At 43.1% G+C, this 17,045-nt stretch overlaps 1 protein-coding gene across 1 annotated transcript; it reads left to right on the top strand.

Annotated features, from left to right (window-relative positions):
* Positions 1–1,219: 1,219 nt before the first annotated feature.
* Positions 1,220–15,848, top strand: Tsnax (translin associated factor X). Its single transcript, XM_059263804.1, has 6 exons — positions 1,220–1,506; positions 1,828–1,932; positions 3,849–3,963; positions 7,687–7,817; positions 11,197–11,324; positions 14,150–15,848. The coding sequence occupies exons 1-6, from the start codon at positions 1,491–1,493 to the stop codon at positions 14,525–14,527; spliced, it is 873 nt and encodes a 290-aa protein (XP_059119787.1). The 5' UTR covers positions 1,220–1,490; the 3' UTR covers positions 14,528–15,848.
* The last annotated feature ends 1,197 nt before the right edge of the window (positions 15,849–17,045 follow it).

Below are 17,045 nucleotides of genomic sequence, written 5' to 3'. Positions count from 1 at the left end.
GGCTGGCCTCGAACTCACAGAGATCCGCCTGGCTCTGCCTCCCGAGTGCTGGGATTAAAGGCGTGCGCCACCACCGCCCGGCCCTTTTATTATTTTTTAAGGACAGGGTCTCTCACGGGCTCAAAACTTTCCAAGTATGCTAGACTGGCTGGCCAGCAAGCCCAAGGGCCTATGTGTCTCCATCTTCCCAGTACTGTTATATGTGGGTTCCAGCTATCACTCAGGTCCCAAATGCCCTCTCGGCAAGCACTTCACTCACGGAGCTATCTCTCCAGCCCCACATCATTGTCAATCAAAAAGTAGGGGAGCACTGGTGAATGTGAACAGGCTCATCAATCACAGAAACGCGAGACAGCTGTGTCCAACACTGATCAACGGACATTCCACGGCGGCTATGTCATCCACGAAGAACCTGTCCAATCCATCCAGCTTTGGCAGATTCGAAGGTGACACTTAACGGTCTGCTCTTGACTTGGAAGACACTCTGGAGGCCATCGCAGGCAGAAACCCCTCCTGTGATGGCTTTGAAGTCACTGCCTGATTCTGTCATTTCCTTAACTGTCCCTCGGTTCCTAACAAGGAGGAAAGTGTGACTAAAGGCCTGCAACATGGACATGGCTCAACTTACTCAAGAAGACGCTGGGCTTGTGTTCAGTGACTAATCTTATTTGAGCACGGTTCTTTGATAAGGGGCTGCTGGGGGTCTCGAGGTACCGGCCAGGGTCAAGGTATCCCGCGGGCCCAAAGTCTAGCTAGATGCGGTAGCATCTGCTCCAACAACAGCCTCACGACTTAACCACGTGACCAAACTCTCCATCTATTCCAAAGCTGCTGCTCTTCGAACCTCATTACGATCACCACCGTCATTCGACAGAGGGGGAAACTGAGGCAAAGGCCAACACCTCCAGACATCCACGCACCCACTGCGCCACGAACCCAGCACACCGCGTGGATGCAGGAGGCTACTCAAGAGGCCTGAGGTGAGGCCCACCGTAGCCTCCTCTGAGCCCCGAGGCTCGCCTGACTGCCGAGCCGCAGCCTCGGCCCGCGCCCAGCCTAGACAGCGCAGGTGGGCGCTCAAGGGTTCGCGGTCAAGGCCTGGCACACCGGAAGTATGCGCGGCTGAGGGTGCGCGCCGGGTACGCGTGTCTACGGAGAAGCCGGGACACAGACCGGAAGTATGTGCGGCCGAGGGAGCGCGCGGGCCCTGGGGCCGGAAATGTACGCGACCGAAGCAGCGCACACGCCGCGGCTCTGGGGGCACGGGCCGGAAGTGTGCGTGGCTGAGGGAGCTCCGCGGCTAAGGCAGCTCGGTGGCGGCGGCTGCGGGAAGGCTCCGCTTCCGGCGGCGGCCTACGGCGACGAGAGCCCTCTGCGCTGTTGACCCACGGGCTCTTCCAGCGCTCCTCGGAGTGCGACGCGGCCTGTTCGTTCGCTGAGCTGGCCCGGCGGCTGCGGTCCCTGCGTGTGCGAGCCAAGGCCCCGCGGTCATGAGCGGCAAAGAAGGTGCGGGGCCAGGCCGTGGAGGGGAGGGGCTGGGCCTTGTGCGCCGGGCTCCGCTGCCACCGCGCCGCAGGCCTGCCCCGGGTGTTCCCCTGCCGACCCACCTCGGTGGCAGCCCTGTTCCCTGAGTCTCGGAGCCGCGCTTTTATCCGACCCCCGGGCAGGTGCACGTCCGGGTCGTGTTTAGGGACTCCGGTGTGGCTGGGGAGGCGGCCCCGTAGGCCAGGCCCTAGGGGTGCCGCGGGAGGAAGGGGGTCACCTGGGCTGTGCAGACGCGACGTTGGAAGGGCGCTCCAGCTCATCATCTCTTCTTTTCTACATAAGGACCAGGAGGGTTCAGGAAGAGGAAGCATGACAACTTCCCACATAACCAAAGGAGAGAAGGGAAGGATGTCAGTTCGTCTTCCCCGGTGATGTTGGCCTTTAAATGTAAGTTTCCATAAGGAGAATTAGAGCCGTGACGATCATGTGGCCGTAATGTGCACTCAACAATTTAGGGCATCCAGGCTATACAAGGCTACATAGTGAGACCTTGTCTCAGGAAAAAAAAAAAAAAAAGGCCATGCAGATGTAAAGCTTAGTTTTTTTTTGAATGGTTTGTGTTGATGCTAGGTCTGCCCTGAACATCTGTTTTCCAAAGGTTCAGCTATCAGGATCAACATGACCAAGTTAATAGACTAAGAAAGGGGATTGTGAATACCTGTGTACATGTGATACAAGATTTACTAATAGTTCCTATTCTGTGCAAAGTGCTACCTCAAATTTTTTGTCTATGTGCCAGTCTAGTTAACTGACCTAAAACACACTAAATATAAATACATATGCTAGTAAGTGGTACGTGAGAAGATGATGTCACACACAGGATAGTTAAGAATGTGGCATATTTCCATATAAAATAACATTTAATGTGAAACTGTTTACCTGTTTACTAAAGTTAATATCTTCTTAGAACATAATAGTCAAGGACTTAGGGATACAGATGTATTTTCCACATTGCATTTGTTAAAAGCAAAGCAAATTAAAAACTGCTTCATATTTAGGAGGAAGGGAATTGTTTGTACCTTGTAAAGAGAACGGTCTCAACTAATTTGTGGACAATTTAAAAAGCAAACAGTAGTTACAGTAATCTTCCCAAGTGTAGGAAACCAGGTGTAATTGAGAAGAGGACATACTGATATTACTGAGTACTGAATGAAAACAAGCTTCGCGTTTCCAGCATATTTGCTGTTTTCCTGTTTCTTCTTTTATGGGCTCATGGTTCTTTGGGCGTGGATTTGCTTCTGACTTAGTGCTTTCATTACCGTTCCAATGGATCACGTTCTCTTCAAGACCCAGCTCAAGTGGTTCCTTGGTGATGAATACTACATCCATTCAGTTTCCATTCACCCACTCGTGAGATGGTTTTTTCCCCCTAAACCCTATGTATTTATTATATCATTATTATATTTTACTTAATTACTTGTTATTTATACTTGTGTCCCTGTGAGGCTAGGAGCAATGTTTCATCTAACTTTGCATTTATAATATCAGGCTGACAGCATTTATAATATTAGACAAAATCCAGACATCATCATCATCATTATTGTTATTGAGATAGGGTCTAGTTAGCCCAGACTGGTCTCTTGAGGATGACCTTGAACTCCTGATCCCCCAGCCCCCATCTCCTGAGTGTTGGGGATTGTGAAGGCCTATGCCACCATGCCCTACCCCCCCTTTTTTTTTTGAGGCAGGGTTTAGCTTTGCTCCTTTCTGGAACTCACTGTAGCCCAGGCTGACCTCAAACTCACAGAGATCCATCTGCCTCTGCCTCCCAAGTGCTGGGATTAAAGGTGTGCTCCTCCTCCACCACCACCACCACCACCACCACCACCACCACCACCACCACCACCACCACCTGGCTGGGGATTGTTTTTATGCAGTGCTGAGGATTGAACCCAGAGCTAGTACATGCTGGGCATTAACCTACCAACTGAACTATATCCCAGCCCTGTAGTGCTGCTGTTAATATTAGGAGACTAAACACTGGTAGTGTTTGTTATTTTGAAGATGATAGTAAGGTGGTTTGTTGTATTCATTCGTATACCAGGGTCACTTTAAAACAGTTTACAGGTTTTTCTAGAAGCCTCCAGGGGTTTTGAATTCTGTGGTTTTGTGCACTGTTGCATAGGGGGTGGTGCTCCGTTTCTTTGAGAATTAGTGTTGTGACTACTGTTTTGTTGTTGGGTCTTCCATGGAGGCAGATGATACAGCGTGGCTACATCCACATTGTGGTATGTGTTCTTTCTGTCTTTTGACTAGTGTTGGATAAGAATGTGCATGCTTATGGTTATTATAATGTGTTCTAGCATTTCAGCAGGAGCTGGATGCGAGGCATGACAAATATGAGAGGCTGGTGAAGCTAAGTCGGGATATAACTGTTGAAAGTAAGAGGACAATCTTCCTTCTCCACAGGGTTACAAGGTGGGTAGACATCTTTGAAATTCGTTATTTAAAATTTAATTCTGTTCCTGATGCATTGTATTTATATATTTTATATCTCAACAGGTAATGGATGTTAGAATATATTTTGCGTTTTAAGTAATATCAGATAATATAAGCATCTACGTTTTAAAAATTAATATTTGGGGCTGGAGCTATATCTCAGTGGTTAAGAGTTCTGACTGCTCAATTCCCAGCACTTACACAGTGGCTCACAACCATCTGCAGCTCTAGTTCTAGGGCATCTGATGCCCTTTTCTAGTCTCCATGGTCACTGGGCACACAGATGGCACACAGACATGCATGCTGGCAAAACACCCATACACATAAAATAATTTTTAAAATATTTTAGTTTGGCTTTTAAATGAGTTTGTGTATGTCTGTGGGTGTTTTCACAAGGGTGTCAGATTCCTCGAGTTGTGAGCCACTCCACTGGGTGCTGGGAAGTGAGCTCTGGTCCTCTGTAATAGTTAACTGCTGAGCCATCTTGCCAAGACCAAAAGCAACATTTTAAAAATAGGAGAGAAAATCCTTTCTTTTAGCCTACCTAAGGATTTCGTACTCTGTTTGGATCATTCATTTACATATATTCATATATATTATGTGTATAAGGATAATCTGAGGAAAATACATTAAAATTTGGATTATCTTTTGGAGTTTATTACATTAAAGTCTCAGTTGTTGTAAAATTTAGTATTAGATGTGAAAATAGGATTAATTTCCAATTCTGTTTTCAGCTTATTGTTGTCTTGTCTGGTTCTTGTACCTTCCTAGTATAGAATCCAGTGCATCTGGTTTTGTATTTTCACAGCATGCAGTACTGTTGGCTGCTTCGTTCTTTGACAGTTTCTCTTTGAGCCCTGTGGCATTGTTTGCTTTGTGTTTTCTTTCTCCAGGCCGACTCTCTTGTTTTTCTAGGGAGGTTCTCTGGTGTCTGGGCTGGAAGTAAAACCAGGTGACACTGGCCTGCTCAGAGCAGGCAATGGGTCAGATTGATCTCAAGATTCAGGAATGTCTTAGAGCACAGCGGAGGCCTTTCATCATCTTCTCTCTCTCCTCTCCTTCCTTTGTTTCTCCATCCCATGTGGGGCGCAAGTGTCTGGTCTGCTTTAGCTTGTGTGTCCAGCTCCAGCTCCCCAGGATGAATTCTGGGTGCCTCTGCAGGGGTAGATATATTTGTTTAGGGAAGAAGTCATTCATTCGTTTTTTTTACTGTTCAGAATATTTTGAAGCATTCTATTCCCCTAACTTTAACTTTGTTTGATTTTTGGTGGCATGGGGATTGACCTTGCCAGGACCTGGCATGTACTAGGCAAGTTCTCCACTTCTGCTGTCCTGACTTATTTAACCACCATTGCATTCCTGGCCGTCGGCTCCATCGATGTTGGTTTGTTTGGAGACAGGATCTTATGACCTTTCGTCCACCTCCTAAGTGCTGTGATTAGAGACATATTATCACCACACCTAGCTTAAAGAAACAAAAACAAAAACAAAACTATATCTACTTTTAAATTGGATTTTTTATTTTTCTTGAATTTTAAAAATCAATTCTGGAAATTTATGTCAATTAGTGGAGGTGCTTATTAGATCATTTATATTTAATGGTATGGATAGTTATTGATTTTCTTTTTCTTTTCTTTTTTTTTTAGTTTTGGTTTTGGTTTTGGTCTTTTTTCCTTTTGGTTGTGAAGCTAGCCTTTAACATCTGAGCCTTCCAGCCTTTCCAGCCCTTTTGTTGTCTTTTGAGTCAGAGTCTCTGTAGTCCAAGCTGAACTCAGGATTTCTTTGTCTCCCCCCCCCCCCACACACACACAGAGTTGTGTGTGCCACCATACTGGCTCTGCCTTACTTTGGATTGAGTGTTATGTGTGTTTGTATGTATATGTGTTTGTGAGTGCATGTGGAGGGCGGATGTTGACTTCTGATATCTTCTTATGTCTTTTTTTCTTTTGAGGTAGGGCCTTTCAATGAACCTAGAGCTTGCTACTTTGCCCAGACTGGCCAGTGAGCTCCAGCCATCTGTGTGTCTGTCTCCTCTGTCCATAGCACTGGGATTATAGATGTGTAACATCATGGTTGGGCTTTATTAGGGTGCAAAGGTTCTGAACTCAGGTCCTCATGCTTCCATAGCAAGTGCTTTACCTTCTGAATCATCTCTCCAACTCTGGAGCTTCTCTCTTTGTCTCTGTCTGTCTCTCCTCTTTGTGTGTGTGTGTGTGTGTGTGTGTGTGTGTATATGTATGTATGTATGTATGTATGTATGTATGTATGTATGTGTGGGCATGGTTGCTTAATGGTGTACAGTGTGTCTCAACAGTCTGGATCATCTTTCTCAGATAGCTGGGCTAATTGAAATTTGTGGATACCAGACTCACAGCTACTTTGCATGGTTTGTATGACAGTTACCTTGGTGAATTCAGGTCTGGTGTTGAGGTGCCTTGTCAGTTATTGCAGTGCATTGGAAAGTAAGGGCTGCTCACATGTCACTTTACATCAGGGTGAGCAGCATATATATATAGCCGAGTGTTGGAGCCCACTAGGTTTCCTAGTGGCTGTCCCCAGCAGGACTGCATGGGAGGTTGTTTGGACCACAGGCCTGGGTACCAGGTGTTTGTAAGGGTCTGACTAACAAGGGGGAGGTCTTTTGCTCCACCCCTTGGCATTGTTATAAATAGACCTTTGAAATAAAGTTCTGGGCCGGTGGATAAGGATCCTGGTCCACCCGAGTCTATCCTGTGTTTTCTCTCTGTTTCTCTCCCCCCTACTTCTAACTAACTTGCTTATCCCTCATTCCTCAAGAGTTCCTGGGATAAATAAGTGTGGGGGCTGGTCCTCCACAGTAGAGTAGTCTTCCTTTCTCCATTAGCCTAGCTTTCTGTGCATTGTGGTAGTTCCTGTTACCTCTGTATTTTATCCCCAGGACACATTGTTTTTACTTTAAACTGCGTGATTTAGGAAACAAGGAACAGATTGTATATTTATCCCTGCAGTTACCATTTCTAATGTCATTTATTCCTTAGCACACGGATTTAGATTTCCATCTGGAATAATTTTCCCTTTTGCCTGAAGAACTTCTTTAATATGTCTGTAGTGGTGTGCTGCTGATGTCAGCTTTTTTGGCTGCATGTAGCCTATGGGAATTGTTCTGCCTGCTTACTTTGGGTGGTTTCTTTTGTGGCCTTGGGTACCAAGCCACAGTTTTAGTACTTGCCTGTAGTGACCTGAACTCAGGCAGAGACATGAGGAAGTCCTTTGTGTAGTGCAGAGCTCTAAAGTACCGTCAGTTTTGCAGCTTTCTCCTTGCTCTCTGCCCTGAGCATTTAGCTCTCTTGACCTCCTTAAACTTTCAACTTTTCAACTCAGGCTGACTTTAGCTCTCCCTAGGTTTTCCTTCCTACATTGTCACTTGGAAACTCTTCCAAGCCTTGAGATGGACATTGGGTGTGTCTTCACTTCCCTGATTGTTGTCCTGTTCAATGTTCATGTTGCCTGAGTACAGTGTCGGAAACCATTGTTTTGCATGATCTATTGTTTCAGGGGTTTTTTTGGTGTGGCTTTTTTTTTTTTTTTTTTTTTTTTGAGTTGTTTTAGGTGGAAGCAGCCAGCTACAGAGGTTGATTTTTTTTTTTTTTTTAAATGAATAAGGTTTTTCTTATAGTTTTGGTCAGAAGGCTGATGTTTTCAAGGTTTCTGATGTCTTTATAGTGCTCCTGATATGGAGGAGATACTGACTGAATCAGAAATGAAACTGGATGGTGTCAGACAGAAAATATTACAGGTAGCCCAAGAGCTCTCAGGAGAAGATATGCACCAATTCCATCGAGCTGTCACCACAGGTCAGTCTACATGTTAATAAAGAGTGCTATGTGGATTATGTGTATTTTCATTGACACTCCATGAAGTGGTATTACTAACTTAAAGGAACACCTGTGTGTGTGCACGCACATATGCGATGGCCCATGTGAGGAGGTAAGAGAACAACTTGTGGGAATTGGTTCTCTCCTTCCACCATATTGGTCTCAGTGATTGAACTCAGGTCATCAGGCTTGGTGGCATGTGCTCTTACCCACTGAGCCATCTCACTGGTTCCATAGGAAGTCATTAAAATGAATCTTTGACAGTCTTATAGATAAAGTCCCTAGATAACTAAGGTTGACTTTGAATTCTTATCCTTCTGCCTCTACCTCTCAAGTGTTGGCATAATTAGCATGCATTACCTTCCTAGCTTTAAAATGCTTTTCCAGTTTTTTGAACTGAAGAAGCAGTGATATTTATTCTTAAGTTCAGGATGAAGCAGTCAAAAGAAACTCTTATCTGTGACTTAAAAAGTTGCTTGAATTATATTTAAGAAAATAAATGTATTTATAGTGTTGGCAATGTGATGCTTATGAATAGCCTGCTGCTCTAATTGGTGAGGACTTATTTTGGTGTTATTCCAAAAGTCCATTCTTTTGACTTGAAGATAAAATAGCTCTGGCATTGAACTAAAGGAATTCTGTGCTTATTAAGCGCAGTGCTGAAGGCAGACAAAATGTTTCCCCAAGAGGGCTATGTGAGCACAGACAGTAGCCTCATGGTTCAGCAGTACACCTTGGGTACAAGTAGACTGAACTGTCCAAAGAAATGGTTGAACAAGTCAACATGCAATTAGTTGCTTGAAATAAGCAGCTTAAAAATTTTTTATGACTTCTTTTTTGTTGTTGTTGAGAAATTAACAGGTCAGGGATGCCCTGCATATCTCTCTCTCTCTCTCTCTCTCTCTCTCTCTCTCTCTCTCTCTCTTTCTCTCTCTTTTAGGTTGCCTGTCCTGGATCTCGCTCTGTAGACCAGGCTGGCCTCGAACTCACAGAGATCCGCCTGGTTCTGCCTCCCGAGTGCTGGGATTAAAGTCGTGCGCTACCAACACCTGGCGGGACACTTTTTTTTTTTTTGGTATTGTTTTAGTTTAGTCTCTATCACTAATAATTATTATGGGTTGAGGTGTTTACATGTGTAAAATGAAATGTTTAGCTCTCTAAATAATGTTTTAATTATTTTATTCAAGAATGTGAATGATGGCTTAGAATAGTGTTTGTGGTCAGTTAGAGATTTTTGGTTTTAAAAACAGATAATGTCTACACTGCCTGGGGCTCAAGGTGTCCATCCTTCTGGTTGAGTCTCACATGCTAGAGATATATAAAGTCATTCTTCATTGTAGTCTTAGCTTTTGCTTTTGTGGTCTCCTAAATTATTTTTACCACTTATGAGTAAGGAAACTGAGGCTTCACAGGAGTTTTGATGAAGGTCATCATTGGTCTCTTTCCTTGCAGACTCAGTTTAACCTACTGACTTTGGCATCAGATAAAACCCAGTACAGGACTAACAGTCCCTGAAGTCAGCCTCAACCTGGGAGTGAAGTAGCTATAATTTAAAATTGTGCTTAAATGGGAGATGAATCAGTAAATACTTTGGGGAACATTTAATCACAATTTAGTAAGTCTGTATTCCATACTATAAACTTCGGTAGTAATTACTATTGTAGGCGGAGTTTTTTGTCAGGACCACAGGCTCTCAAATAACCACACAGAGACTCATTATTAATTATAAATGCTTGGCTGATAGCTTAGACTTGTCTCAGCCAGATCTTACAACCTAAATTAACCCATTTCTATTCATCTATGTGCTGCCCTAAGGCTCATTTACCTCATCTATGAACTTGCTGTTGTTGCTTCTTCCTCGTGGCTCACAACATGCCTCCCTGACTCCGCCCCCTCTTCTTCCCAGCATTCTCTCTGCCCCAAAAATCCTGCCTTTCTATTGGCCAGTCAGCTTTTTATAAACAATGAGCGCAACACATCTTCACAGTGTACAGAAGAATTATTCCACAGCATACTACAAACCGTCGAAGAATCTCTTTAAGCATTTTGTGGGTTACAGAAACACAAGTAGACTTGTTTTCTAGATGAGTGTGTGCTGTCCACCTGTGTGAGAAAATCCTGTTTCAGAAAGTTGACAATTTAGTCTGGACTCTGTAGCATTGTGTTGATAAGGATGATACTTCTTACTCAGTTTTGAACATGCTGTACCAACTCAATCTCTGCCTTATGGAACAGACAGCAGCTACTAGCAATAGAGCTTGCTTTGACCCAATCGTTCAAGCAAATACTAATTTACTGTCTCTTTGGAGTTTTCTCTTCTGCACTTCTCACACAAATAGGATTGTATAATCAACATGTAGCTTAATGGCTTCAGGGTTCAATCTGTCGGTAGCATACACTAGTACTTTCTTGTTATGGAATAATCATAAATGGATAGACCACATCTTGTCTCTCTATCAGTTGAGGCACATTGGAGTTTTTCTACTTTTGGCTCTTGTGAGGGTTGCTGCTATTCACATCTGCCTACAAATCTTTGTGTGAGCATAAACCCCATTCCTCTGGGGCCTATACCTCTGATAAACAATTCTCTAAGAAAAGCATTAAAATCCTGCAAAGCGGGTTGCGCTCTTTCACGTGTTCACCCTCAGGCTAGGTTTGCTGTTGAATAAGATTGAATGTGTGTAGCTTAAGTACAATGAGAATAAATAAAAGTAATCGGAAGCCTTTAACTGGGTTTCCCTGTGTATGTTCTAATAGGGGAATGAAATAAAAAAGAACAAATTACATAAAAGCAACCTCCAAAGTTCTCTCTTACTGGAAGTAGATTCTGTAAATAATTCCTTTTGGATTTCCTCCAAGGTAGAAGCACAGGGGAAGGCATTGTTTGGAGCATGGCAGTGGGCTGAAAATTTTCACCTTGGGGATTATACACTGAAAATAACGGATGTCCTTTTCATCAAGTTGAAACATAACTTGTTTAAACATCCTTTTACTTACATATGACCCAGAGTGCTTCTCAGTGTCTGGGGCCAGGTGTCCTTGAACTCTCTTTGTGAGATAGCACAAACCTTAAATTCCACATTTAGTTATTTTATGCTTGTTATGTACAAGGCACAAATTAGTGATCAGGACATGTGCCCCAAATCACCAGCCCAGCTGCTATAGACAGGGGTTGGTGACAACCTTGAGCCTTGGTACTGAGGCCCAGGAGTGGTTGTATGCCCTGCCTCAGCTGATCGTCTGCATGGGCATCCACCACACTTTTATCATGCTAGGTGATGAGCAGCTTCTAGTTTTTATGGTGACACACTTGTAATTTAGTGCTTGTTCGTAGTAACCTTCTTTGTTGGTTTTTCAGGACTGCAGGAATATGTGGAGGCTGTCTCTTTTCAACACTTCATCAAAACTCGTTCATTAATCAGTGTGGAAGAGATTAACAAGCAGTTGACATTTACAACAGAAGACAGTGGGAAAGAAAGCAAGACTGTGAGAATTTAAAATCATGTTTCACTTTTATTATATTATTACATAATTTATACAGCAGCATAGTGATTGGCTTCCTGAAGCCTGGTTTGCTAGGTCTCACCAGGGAAGCGCTATCTAAGTGTCTCCACTGGTGACATGGCTTCAGGGAATCAGAAACTCAGCACATGCAGCAGGGTATTTAGAATCCAGGCTGTGCTCTCAAAGTCCTTTGTGAGGGGTATGTGCGGGGACCCCTGGTGTGTGCACCTACCTCAAAGGGCTTTTTGAAAGAGTTTAACTTACAAAGGTTTTTAACTAAGCAGTGTTTATACTTAACAGTCGTTCATTGTTATAAAATAGTTGTCACACGGTGAGGGCCTTTTACTGCTTACTCAAACTACCATATACCTATAGACATTGCCTAGCTCTTCTGAATTCAGAAAAGAAAAACTTCTTCATTTTAACTTTTAAAAAGTACTTCTTTCCCCTTTGGGATTTGAACATACAATATTCAGGCAACCAAATGGGCCTTTTGATCTCTCCTGTCAGATACATTAAGATAAACAGTATTTTTCCATTCCTTTTTTCCCCTTTTATTAATTTTTAAAAATACCACTCAGAATCAGGATAGGTAAACAAAGAAACTGTTAGAAGTCAAGATTTCTTGAATATGAAATAAAATATTAGAATGCAAAATAAGCTTGACTTGGCATGACAGAAAACTTACTCTAATGAATCCATGTGTTTTCTCAACTTTTGAGTTTGTACTTGTCTTTGTTAAGGAGGAGACTGCCTCTGAGAAGCAAGAGGCATTTATGGCTTTGATTCATTCACCTGGTCAGGATGGAATGCAGTGAGAAGTGGGACTTACTGTTCTGCCTCATGCGAGTAGTCTCCTTTCTACTTTTACTGGAGAGAGACAGTGGGGGAAAAGACAGGTTGAACATGGGTGCTCTTTCGGGGCTTTTGAGATTATGACCCAGATACACTTCTCACACAAGGTGAGCCTGCCTTCACAAATAACTTTCCCTTTAGTACTAGTTTCTTGGTGCTGGACATTCTGAGAATTTTATAAAGATAGAAATTTTCCTTTTAACTTGGCTTGTGAGGATATTGTCAAAATCATTTAAAAAAAATTACCATGACATTTCAGACATGCAGAAAAGTAGAGAGAACCATAATCATTTGTCATCTCATGCAGCAGGACCTGAATAAATGACCAGGAGATCACAGACTTCACAACCTGGATAAAGTCCCAGTTCCTCAGTGCGGTGTCCTGTTCGTTTGTGTCCCTAGTCTCAATCTCTACTGCTCTTGAACTTCATTTAAAAGGAGTACTTCCTTAGTTCCTCAAATACAACACGGTTCTTTCCTGTATGCCTTTGCAGGCCCCCTGCCCAGAATGAACTTACAGCTTCACTTAGCTGCATTCCATATATATACATTGGTTACAATTTAGGTATCACTTCTAGAAAGAAACTCACAGAGAGAGACGCACATGATGGTGGTGGTGATGATAGCAGCTAACATTTATGGAGTGTTTTCTTGGGTTGCACATTATGCCAAGAATTTACTGAATATTGTCTTATTTAATCCATAAAAGACTTCTGAGGTAGGTAACTAATCCTGTTTACACAGGAGGGAAGTTGAGGTTTAGAGAGATGAAAAAACTTTCTAAGAGGCAGTATCTTATGAAGCAAAGTCCTGGAAGAGGTGGGAGGAGATGAGTCAAGGTCATCTGGAAGTTAAGTTCACATAAGAGGAGAGAGAAAGTGTCATTTGAGACTGGAGGACAGAAGGTGAAGGTGGATGTGGCTATAATATAGATAAGGATGTTTTGGTAGTAAGAAAGGTAATTGAGAGACAGTGAGGTGATTGGTGGATGACTGGGTCTGCCAAGTTAGGCTCCATTGTTTACTGAACCTGAAGAGTTTGGGGATTGAATAGGGCACAGAAGAGAGCACCAGCAACTTGGAATAGTATATGAAGAGGCTGCACAGAAAAGGTGTGTATAGGAAAGAACCATGCTATGTTTGAGGATGGGCCTGGAAAGATGGAGCAGGCTGGGTTTTCAAAGGACTTGGTTCAATTCCCAGCACCCACATGGAGGCTCACAACCATCTGTAACTCCAGTTCCAGGGGGATCTGATGCCTTCTTCTGGCCTCTGAAGGCTCCAGGCATGAACCTGGTACACAGACATGCATGAAGGCAAAACACCCATACACATAAACTAATAAAGAGAACTACTGAAGAATAACTAAAAGGATTGGTGAGTAACTTGCAGTAGTTCAGACTCTACAGTTTGTAGATGTGATTACTGTTTCTACTCACTTGTACTTGGCTGCTTAGTGTAGGGCTGACATGGAGATCTCAGCACTGATTCAAGATTCTGATTTGCTGGACATGAGTAGTAGGAGATGGAGGCACTGGCAGGAACTGGGTACAGTTGCAGACTGATGGGCAGTGCAGAATGGGGAAGAAGAAGCCAGATGAAGACAAGGGAAGCAGGTCTGAAGGAGGGGATCATAATTGCTGTTTGCTGGGAATCGTCACACAGTGACATCAAGTTGGCCTTGTTAGCATGTGTCTACTGTGCTTGTCAAGTGCAGTTGGACACAGTTGGTTTTACCGTGGTGGTATTTGATCATTCTGATACATCCAAGCTCCTGCTCAGCTCCTTACCCAGTACATGGTTGGATTCCATGTGCTCCTGCCATATAGTTAACACATAGAGAAGATCAGTGTGCCTGACTTGCTATTGATTTCATACTTTGTGGTTGTGATGCCTGATATATTCACTTGATCACAGTGTTTGTGTGTGGCTTTCTTTTTTGTCTTTTACCAGCCCTCCTCTGATGGACAAGATAAGCAGCTTGTTACCTGGAGACTGAAAATCACACCTGTTGATTATCTGCTGGGAGTGGCCGACTTAACTGGAGAATTGATGCGGATGTGTATTAACAGCGTGGGGAATGGGGACATTGACACCCCCTTTGAAGTGAGCCAGTTTTTACGCCAGGTTTACGATGGGTTTTCTTTCATTGGCAACACTGGGCCCTATGAGGTTTCTAAGAAGCTGTACACCTTGAAGCAGAGTCTGGCCAAAGTGGAGAACGCTTGTTACGCCCTTAAAGTCCGGGGTTCAGAGATTCCCAAACACATGCTGGCAGATGTATTTTCAGTTAAAACAGAGATGATTGATCAGGAAGAGAGCATTTCTTAAGCAACTGCACTCTGATCTCTAAGGAGACCAATTGGTGAGACTGTTCTGAGTGTCCATTTGACTTTATTGTGGCTTTTGTAGATGTTTCTAGTTGTACTAGTTTGAAGTCGTATATATACAGCTGTATATAAGTTTGTCCACAGGAACATTTCTTACATTCATAAGCATTTGCATACAGTGTTTGCATATGTGCTTATTCCTGATGTTTGCTTTATTGTTATGTGAACATGCTTCCGGTTGCACTTTCTGCCACACCTACTTTAATTCACTTTGAACTTGGAGTGATATATTTTTAGTGGATGGAAGCCTCTTAAGTGGGTGATTGTGCATATGGAGAAAAAAATGTAGTGGAACTTCTGAAGTGAGCTTCCTGTTTTAAGTTTCTTGGCAGTATCATGGCAAGCCTTTAAAATAGGCTAAATATGTGGAACAAGAATTTAACAATGTAAGCTGTCAGTATTTTTTAAATACAAGTTTTGGTGGTATTATAATGAGAATTCATGCAAAATTTTGGCCAAGTTCAGGCCATTTTGAATTTATACAAAATAGCTTCCCAGAAATGGATATCCACTTAGTTTTTCCCTTCATCACAGATGTGAGGAATTAGAGCTGACATTGTTATTTTTCGCTGGTGACGCTTAATAACTGTCCATTTGTCCCTAGTTGTAGCAGGTAGGCCCGTTGTCATGGTGTTAGGTGTGGTGGGCTCTCCTAGTCCAGCAGCTCTTAGAGGTCACAGTAGAACAGCGACAGTGGTGGAATGCTGACAACCCAAACCTTTATATTGTCCCTTGGTGTTAGCCAATAATGTTGCCAAAGAAAATGAAGTATGTATAATTCAGCAATAAGACAGTTGCCAACACAGAGGAGGGGGCGTTGGTAGTCACTAGCAGCCAGAGGTTTGGGGTTCGCCTACCGAGTCAGTCAGAGCTCATCTGTGCTGTGAAGCCGGCTTGAGCTTGACCTGCCAGCTGACACCACCACATGCTTTCAACTAGTTTGTGAGTTTTCAGAACTTAGACACTGGGTTTTAGTTTTGCAAAGAGTATCTATTTGTAAGAGCTGGTTCTTTGAAAGTGTAATTTTTCCAAAAATGATTACCGAAAGGAAAATAAATATACATGCCTGAGAAGTTAGATTTGTTTGTCTTGGTGATGGTGGGACTTTGTTTCCCTGCTCAGTTATAGTCAGTCCCATTACCTAGTTTTTTTGTTTGTTTTTTCAGCTACTTCAAGTTGAATTTATAAGGTTAAAATAATGGATTGAAGAATGTTTTACAGGTATTTAAAACAAATTTTGAATAAAATACTAAAATACAGAAGCTTGTTGGTTTAACTTTTTAAAAAATATTATATTAGTTATTGTGCCACAGCATGTGTGTGAGGTCAGAGGACAGCTCGTGGAGGTTGGTTCTCTCCTCCTACCATGTGGGTACTGGGGACCCACTCAGGTTGTCAGACTTGGTAATTAGAACCTTTTCTATTCCAGCTAACCTACATCTCTCTGGCTCAAGAATATGTTGTTTTGATAGCATTGAGAATTACTTAGTAAATCTAATCATGTAATTTCTGGATAAAATGGGAAACCTAGATAGACGAGGTTACTATGGAGGTTTGTTTTTTCCTAAAACAAATCCCAAGATGAGGAGGCTTCCAAGTGGTTTGCCTCAACCTGAAATAGAGTCAGGGACTTCCTTGCTGCTGTCTGTGGTCTCCATTCCCCGCTCAGTTGACTCTCTTGTGGTTGGTGGCTAGGTTTTCAGGCATGGTGGGATACTTTAACAGCAGCAGACTTCCTTGTGTTCTCTAAGGTTAAAAATAAGTTCCATATACTCTCAAGAAGACATCCTTCATAGCACTCTGAGTCAGACTATATGATGTCCCTGACCCGCTAAGCTGATTCTGGGAAGGAAAGAGAATACTAGCCTAACACACCAACTGAGGAGCAGGGAAAGGGCCTTTGGGATAGTCAGCAGCGCCTCCTGCAGGTGACTGAGCGCCATTACTCCTGATGCATTCTTCGTCGGTGCAGTGGGTTTGGGGGGGCTCAGTTTAAATTGTGTGTAATAACAGCATCATCTGTTCCGGTGGGTCTTCTATTTATTACAAAAAGGAACTGGTCTAGGGGCTGGTGAGATGACTTAGTTGGTAAAGGTGTTTGCCACCAAACCTCACAACCTGCATTTGATCCCTGGAACACGCATATGGAAAGAGAAAAACTGGCCACATGTCCCCTTCCCCCTGCAAACAGCATAAATACAAATGCAATAAAAAAATAATTAGAAGAAGGAACTGAGTCAAGGTCCCATGGCAAGTTGGTGACAGAATTTTGGAATGAAAGTGGAATATTTCTTTTCCATTGTCATTTCTTGTGTCTATTAAAGGAGTGGTTATGGCAGAGAAGCCCGGGGCTTTGGTCACCCTCAAAGACTGATACTTAAGTGAGAGATTGGCAGAATGGCTCCAGGCTCTTTACTGTCTGCAGAGACTCATGTTAGATTCAAAGGCAAGTAGATGAG

This window comes from Peromyscus eremicus, chromosome 5 (assembly GCF_949786415.1).
Source record: "Peromyscus eremicus chromosome 5, PerEre_H2_v1, whole genome shotgun sequence".
In the NCBI taxonomy this organism is placed as follows: Eukaryota; Metazoa; Chordata; class Mammalia; order Rodentia; family Cricetidae; genus Peromyscus; species Peromyscus eremicus.
The sequence above is the reverse complement of the archived record's forward strand: the minus strand, read 5'-3'. Positions and strand labels throughout refer to the sequence as shown.